The 7,898-nt window shown below is 46.6% G+C and overlaps 1 protein-coding gene across 1 annotated transcript in view; it reads left to right on the top strand.

Moving 5' to 3' along the window:
* Mtarc2 (mitochondrial amidoxime reducing component 2) overlaps positions 1-3,457 on the top strand; it is a 31,443-nt gene extending 27,986 nt beyond the window's left edge. Inside the window, exons 5-7 of the mRNA XM_032915261.1 lie at positions 201-262; positions 344-415; positions 3,201-3,457. Coding sequence (XP_032771152.1) covers positions 201-262; positions 344-415; positions 3,201-3,327 — 261 coding nt within the window. The 3' untranslated portion in view covers positions 3,328-3,457. The remainder of the gene's footprint in view (positions 1-200; positions 263-343; positions 416-3,200) is intronic.
* Positions 3,458-7,898: the final 4,441 nt, after the last annotated feature.

The raw sequence follows: 7,898 nt of genomic DNA, 5'->3' as shown, positions 1-7,898 counted from the left end.
TAGTGCTGTGATTGGCTACTTGGCCCCTGTGCTCCGGCGTTGGGTTCCACACTCAGTGCGGTAGAATAGTTTGTGAGTCACGTGTCCGGAGCTTGACCGTAGCTCTCTTGGGCACTTTCTAGAGTCCTCTGCGTTTCCTGAGTACCTGTCTAAGATGAAGGAAGCCTGACTCTAAAAGCCACCTCTCCTTTTTCTCCTAGGACACCTGGGATGAACTCTTGATTGGTGACGTAGAGATGAAGAGGGTGTTGAGCTGCCCCAGGTAAAGGCTGGACCTAGACGTGGCCTCTGGGTGTGCAGTGCACTTCGGTGTGTAACCACCGTCTAACTCCGGCCTTTACAGGTGCGTGTTGACTACAGTGGACCCAGACACCGGCATCATAGACAGGAAGGAGCCGCTGGAGACCCTGAAGAGGTAGGACGCTCGCGTGTACTGTTGCTGTCACCCATGCTCAAAACGACCTATCGTGCACCAGGGGCACTTGTGTGATATTCCAGGGGCACCTTTGATTTGTATCTGTTCCTCCAGGATGTGAGTCTGCTTCTTCCTCTTTTTATTTTGTAATTTTCTAGGTGGATCCTCTGAATCAATACGTTTTCAGTTGTACAATGTTCTATTTTGAAACTTTAACCTCTTACCAACTTCTTTTCTGATGTGTGTGAGTATATGTGAGTATGTATGTGTGTATATGCATGTGTGTGTATGTAAATAGGTGTGTGTATGTGCTTATGTGTTTATGTATGTTTGTATGTTTGTATGTCTGTATATACATGTGTGTGTATATGTGTGTATGTGTATGTTTATGTGTGTATGTATGTGTGTGTTTATGTATGTTTGTATGTGTTTGTGTGTCTGTATATATATGTTTATATGTGTGTATGTGTGTGTTTATGTGTGTGTGTCTGTATATATGTATGTTTGTGTCTATACATGTGTGTTTGTGTGTATTTATGTGTGTATATGTGTTTGTGTATGTGCATGTGTGTGTGTGTGTAGGGCAAAGGTTCACATTGAATGACTTTATCAGTCACTTTTCATCTCTGTTTTTTGGATTTGTTTTATAGAAATCTCTTTTTAAAAAATAATCTATTTATTTTTTATGTTATGTACATCAGTGTTTTGCCTGCAACTATGTCTGCTATAGGGTGTCTGATCTCTGGAGCTGGAGTTACAGACAGTTATGAGCTGCCCTGTAGATGCTGGGAATTGAACCCTTGTCCTGTGGAAGAACAGTCAGTGCTCTTAGCCTCTGAGCCACCTCTCCAGCGATTAGACTTCTTTTCATGGGGCAGAACTCCTAGGCAGTTTAGAGCTGCCGTCAGCAGCGGGCCGCTGTCTTCTCACTCCCAGACATGAGGAAGAGGTCTCCATACCTCATCCCTGCACATCCTTTTGATCTAAAGCATCATACATGATCCCTTGTGAACACACTCACAGCTCTGCATGCATGCATGCATGTCGGCAGTTCTAACCCAAATCCATATTCTGTGGCCATAAAAGTCTTAACTTGGTCCAAATTGTCTGAGGCCAGGTCTTCAGAAAATGCTAGGTGCCTTGGGGCTTCCCAGGCCAGGCTCAAGGCGAATGGAACTCAGCCCCTGTTCCCGCTAACGTCAAAGAGGGATGTCACCCTGGCAGTAAGAATGGCACAGTGGCACTCATGCAGTTAGTAGAGACGGGGTGTGTGAGCCTCCTTCTGCAGGGACACACAGCAGTGCTGAGTGACTGGGCCATGGCCAGCTTGGAAGCAGGGACAACCAGGAGGTGAGGACACACAGCTGCTGTGGCCCTGCCCACCCAGGATGCACCCAGGATGCCCCAAGGCCTCTCACTGGCCAGTGAGCTCCAGGGACGGATCATCTGTCCCTGCCTCCCCAGCGCCAGGGTTATAGGCGGGTGCCACTGGGCTTTTCCTGGCTGCCGGAGATCTCAGTCCAGGTCCTTGATCCTGCACAGCAAACATTTTACCAACAGAGGCATCCCCAGCCCCTCCCATCAATTCCTAACAATGCGATAGTCCCTGGGTTCCATCTCAAACATTGCAAAAAGCATAAGAGGACAAAAAGGCCTAATTTAACATTTTTCAGGGGTGATTGGTTGTTTTGTTTGCCTCTCTTCTGTTTTGTTGTGTATCTCTAACAGGTTTAGAAGTTTTTCATGAGGCCTTTGGATCTTCATTTTGTCTCTGCTTTTTAAAATACGGTGAAGGTAAACTTTCTTCAGCTAGGCCTCAGACTCTGTCAGCAGTCTGACTGGTCAGTGACATTTCTGCCTTAATTTTTGTTTGCCTAGGAACTGCAGTTTTGAATCTTAATGCTGGGAAACTTGAAAGTACAGGGGGCCAATCCCTTGACCCAGAGCTTTGGCAAGTGTTCTAGTCTCATTGCTGGGGTAAAATAAAATACCTTGATGAAAGCAAGTCAAGGGAGAATGAGGTTTATTGGAAGCTCCCAATTCCCAGGATCCCGTAAGACATTATGGGGAAGTTGAGTCAGGAACTTGAAACAGTCACGTCTTTGGAGTCTGGACAGAGAATGAATGTCCACTCGCTTGCTGGCTTATGCTCAGCTTGATCTCTCCACTCTCAGACAGTTCAGGGCCCCCTGCCTAGGGAATGGCGCCACCCACACAGGGCTGGGTCCTCCCACATCAGCCCACAGGCCAACCCAGTGTAGGCAATCTCTCTCGTTGAGAGTCTTTCCTAGGGAGTTCTAGGTTTTGTCATTGACACTGAAAGCCAGTCATCTCAGTGGGGGAGGGGTGGTTCCACTCTGAGATTCCGTGAGCGTTTTCTTTCCCCGTGAGTTGTGAGTCTAAGGTACCTAAGTCATAAAGTATTTGTGCTTACAAACCCACACATTATATTATTATTATTATCATTATTATTATTATTATTATTATTATTATTATTATTTTAAGAGAAAGAGTCTCTGTGTAACTCTGGCTGTCCTAGAACTCACTTAGTAGGCCAGGCTGGCCTCGAACTCAGAGACCCACCTGCCTCTGCCTTCTGAGTGCTTGAATTAAAGGTGTGTGCTACAGTATTTGGTTACAGTCACTCCTGTCTACCTCCAGAAAGGGCTTGTTGTTGGCCCGTAATTAACCTAAGGAGCAATCTTCCATGTTCTCTGGATAACACTAGACTCCTGTTTCCCTTTGGGGCCTGACGGCAGATTTTGGCTTTTTTTTTTTCTTTCAGCTACCGCCTGTGTGATCCTTCTGTGAAGAGTTTATACCAGTCGTCTCCACTCTTTGGGATGTATTTCTCAGTGGAAAAAGTTGGAAGCCTGAGAGTGGGTGACCCGGTGTATCGGATGGTGGATTAGTGGATCCCGAGGACTGACTTGGTAAAAGTTTCTCTTTGTTTGTAGAACTCGGACTCTTGACAGCATGGCCACATCTTCTCATCTTCTGATTCTTTAATAATTTTAAAATTACTTTACTATTTTCTGTGCATGGATGTTGTGCTCACCTGTATGTGTCCCACCTGCATGGCAGTGCCCAAGAGGGCCAGAAGGGGGCCCCTGATCCTCTGGAAGTGGAACTACAGACAGTTGCAAGCTGCCACGTGGGTGCTGGGAATCAAACCTGTGTCCTCTGGAAGAACAGCCAGTGCTCTTAACCACTGAGCCGCTCAGTCACATGCCTGTGTTTGGTTGGTTTGGTTTGGTTTTCGAGACAGGGTTTCTCTGTGTAGCCTTGGCTGTCCTGGAACTTGATTTGTAGACCAGGCTGGCCTTGAACTCACAGAGATCTGCCTGCCCCTGCCTCCCAAGTGTTGGGATTAAAGGTATACACCAACACCACCTGGTTCAGATGCTTTTAAAAGGAAAACCTTATGCTGTTTTAATTTTGTGGAGAATGAGCAGTTTGGGAATCAGAAAAAAAATGTCCCCTCCCCCAATTCCTTCCATACTCTGTGCCTTCACTGTTCCTCTTCCCGTTTGGTCATAAAATACCCAGGGCAGCTACACTGCCTGACTGGCAGGTACCCCTGGCTCCCTGGGGAACATCCCTAAAGGATAAGGAACCAGGTGTCATGGGCACGCCTTTGGTCCCAGGACTTGAGGCAGAGGCAGGCAGATCTCGGAGTTCAAGGCCAGCCCGGTCTACAAAACTAGTTTCAGGACATCTAGGGCTACTCAGAAAAACCCTGTCTCAGTCAACAAAACGTCATCAGCAACAAAGGGGAAATAAGAAATGAAGGCAAATGATTCTCTAGGGTGAGGGGTGTGTGTGTGTGTGTGTGGTGTGTGTGTGTGTGTGTGTGTGTGTGTGTGTGTGTGTGTGTGCATGTGCATGCACGTGTTTCTGTCTGAGGAAAGGGAGGAAATATTGAAAGCGAGCGCCTTATCAGACATCTCTTAAATATAACTTAAGGTTTAAAACCAAGTGTGTCAGGCTGACTGACAGTGCTGCAAAGGTAGAAAACAATGATAATGTTCTTATGCTGAATGTATCAGGTCACCTGAAACCCTGAACCCTGCAGACACAGCAGAACCCTCGTGTTATTAGAATGAGGTGTCACGGGAAGACAGTCCTAAGGAGCCTCTCCATCATCCACCCCCGAAGCACTGCTCTTTTCTTGGATTTGTTTTTGTGTTATGTGTATGAGGGCCTTGCCTGTGGACATAAATGTGTACACATGCAGTACTTGCTGAGGCCAGAAGAGGGCGTTGGATTCCATGGAACTGGACCCAGGTCCTCTGTAAGAGCACCCACTGCCCTTGAATGTCTCCAACCCCCATTTCCTAGGTTTTAAATTTATCTCGAGGCCCAAACCTTTGATTGAGACTTTGCTCTCTAATTCTTCCCTGGGATTCTCACATACGGTCACCTCTCTCCAGCTTTGTCCCTGCCCACGAGTGACCATCCTAAGGACAAAGTGCCCCGAGGTTCATGTGAACTAGGGGTAACAACAGCATGTACATTGGGGTTCATCCTTAGCTCCGAGTCTCTGTGGATTGTAAGTAGGAAGTAAAGGTCGTCCTCACCAAAACATGTTATTTTGGTTTTAGTTCATTATATCAGAAACACAGAGGCACTCGGTATGTACCAGCCTTGATGTTTTTTATTGTCCTTTGGACCGTAGCATAGGGTTAGGGACCATTGAGGTATAAATGTGAGGCAGGAAATGAGAAGAAGGAAATCAAATCCCAGGGACCGACCGCTCAAATGACGAAGTTCAAATAGAGAGTGGTTTAAGCATCCCCTAGTGCATCTACAAGGACCTATTAAAGACAAAGAATACAGAAAAACTACATCCTGGTTGGCAGCTGCAGGGAGAAACAAGCAAGCAGTTTAGCAAGTCAAGAACATGCACTTAGCTGGGGCGTTTTGACCCCGAGTTTCCAGAACAAGGTTGGGTGCTTTCCCACGGGACGTTTTAGGCCAAGGGGTAGAAACCAAAACTGGCTTCGGCTGAGACAGGATGGAGAAACCCTACCCTGTTAGGGCTGCCTGCTGTAATGAGGACACTGTAATACTTCTGACCACACGTCATTGTTCCTGTTTTTCTGAGACAGTTTCTCTAGGTGGCCCTGGCTATCCTGGAACTCACTCTGTAGACCAGGCTAGCCTCGAACTCCTAGATCTCTTTGTCCATGCCTCCTGAGTGCTGGGATTAAAGGCAGGTCCACTACACCCAGCACTTTATTGTTTTCTTTCTTTTTTTTTTTTTTTTTTTTTTTTTTTTTTGTTCTTTTTTTTTTTGGAGCTGGGGATCGAACCCAGGGCCTTGAGCTTCCTAGGCAAGCGCTCTACCACTGAGCTAAATCCCAACCCCTATTGTTTTCTTTTAAAGATGCCTGTCTAAACTATCTGAAACGCTTCTCATAAAACATAGGATGCATTTTACAGAAATTCTTGTGAGGAGGGTTGGAGAGATGGCTCAGTGGCTAAAGGCACTTGCCGCCAAGTCCGTCATCCTGGGTTCGATTCCCCAGACCCACCATGGGGGATGAGGAGAACTGTTTCTTCTCCCAAGTTGTCTTTTTTTTTTTTCCATTAGATTTATTTATTTTATGTATATGAGTACACTGTAGCTGTCTTCAGACACACCAGAAGAGGACATTGGATCCCATTACAGATGGTTGTGAGCCACCATGTGGGTGCTGGGAATTGAACTCAGGACCTCTGGAAGAGCAGTCAGTGCTCTTAACCGCTGAGCCATCTCTCCAGCCCCCAAATTGTTTTTTTGATCTCCACATGTGTGCCACACACCACACACACACACACACACACACACACACACACACACACACACACACACACACACGTAGTTTTAAATAGCCAGATGTGATCATTCACACCTTTAATCCCTCTGCTTGGAGAGTAGGGGTAGGAGGGTCTCTGTGAGTTTGAGGCTAGCCTGGTCTGCATAATGAGTTTTGGGACAGCCAGTGCTACATAAAAAGACCATGATTCAAAGAGAAAAGAAAAAAGAAAGAGAGAAAAGAGAGAGAGAGAGAGAGAGAGAGAGAGAGAGAGAAGGAAGGAAGAGAAAGGGAAAGGAAAAGAAAGGGAAGGAAAGGAAAAAAATTTAAATAAAACCCTTGTGCTTGAAAATCGATGTATTTTTCAATGGCTCTGCCTTGGATTTGATGACATATAGAGGACACCAGAGAGGAAATGACAGCTCCCATTGGACCTCCCTCTGCTGTCCCAGCTCTGGGTGACTGAGCCCAGGAGCAGTGCCTGGCTGTGACTTCTGAGCATCTTTATAGTTAGACTAGTTCCTACAGGTCACCTGGTGATAGGCCTACGTGTTCAGATCCCGTCTGCAGTAAGCAAACATGGCCGCCCTTCTGTAGATCACTCTGGCCGCTCCCACTTGCTCAGCCTCCCAGGAGGCCTTGAGTTTCACAGACTCTTAGGGCCTGTGTGGAGGGAGTGGCAATGGATGCTTAAAGCTAAGCAGTAAGGCTCCTGTCCCCAACCGAGCTGGCATCGTGGGGCTGAGGGGGAGACACAGCCAAGACACAGTCCTCACCAGCACCCTGTTGTACTTCTGTGTATGAGGAAATGACCTCTCAGGGGTCACATTACTCCTCATACCGCTACACGGGAGCCTCTGTGGGCGCAAAGCACGGTGTGACCACAGCCAGCAGTGTCAAGTAAGAAAGACGTCTCCTTAGGACTCTGCTGGGAGTCGATTTTCACAAGCGGCTGTTTTCTGATGCTAGCTTCTGCAGGTCATAGTTTACAGTCCCCGGGTTTTAACTTCCAGGTTTGGATTATTCACAACCGACAGTCTGAGTAACAGAGTGATGGGGAATCTTGTCATTTACTCAGCTTCCCTGGGAGACGACGCATCTGCGAGTCCTCACGGCCATCTTCCTGGAAATGGATCTCTGTTCTTCCTCTGGAGCTGCACACGCCCCGAGTTCATTCAAGAAAGCTACCAGAGGTGGTTTGGGAATGTGACGGTGTATACATTTTAGACAATGAGGTTTTAAAAAATTAAACGGAATTGTTACTCCCACGGTTACATTCTTCTAATTCCTGCCTGTAACATCTCTGAGTGAAGAAAGTTTAAAGAGACAGCCAAAAGCTGCCATTTTTTTAAAAAAAATGTTGGGGTTGGGGATTTAGCTCAGCGGTAGAGCGCTTGCCTAGCAAGCGCAAGGCCCTGGGTTCGGTTTCCAGCTCCGAAAAAAAGAAAAGAAAAAAAAATGTTTATACTTTTTATAGGTATATCATCTGAGAAAAGTAAGAAACAGAATCATCGTGTCCTGAATATCTTATGCGCTAACATGCTCACAGAGGCCTGTTAGTCGGTCTTGACCTGGCTCTTGAGCCCTGCTGAATTTTCATTTATGGCGGCTGTGTTTACCTTGCTGTCACAGAAGCATGCTTACATACAGAAATGACTTCATAGGTCAAGGGGTTATTCCGT

Source organism: Rattus rattus, chromosome 10 (assembly GCF_011064425.1).
Source record: "Rattus rattus isolate New Zealand chromosome 10, Rrattus_CSIRO_v1, whole genome shotgun sequence".
Taxonomy (NCBI): Eukaryota; Metazoa; Chordata; class Mammalia; order Rodentia; family Muridae; genus Rattus; species Rattus rattus.
This window is presented reverse-complemented; position numbering and strand designations above follow the sequence as displayed.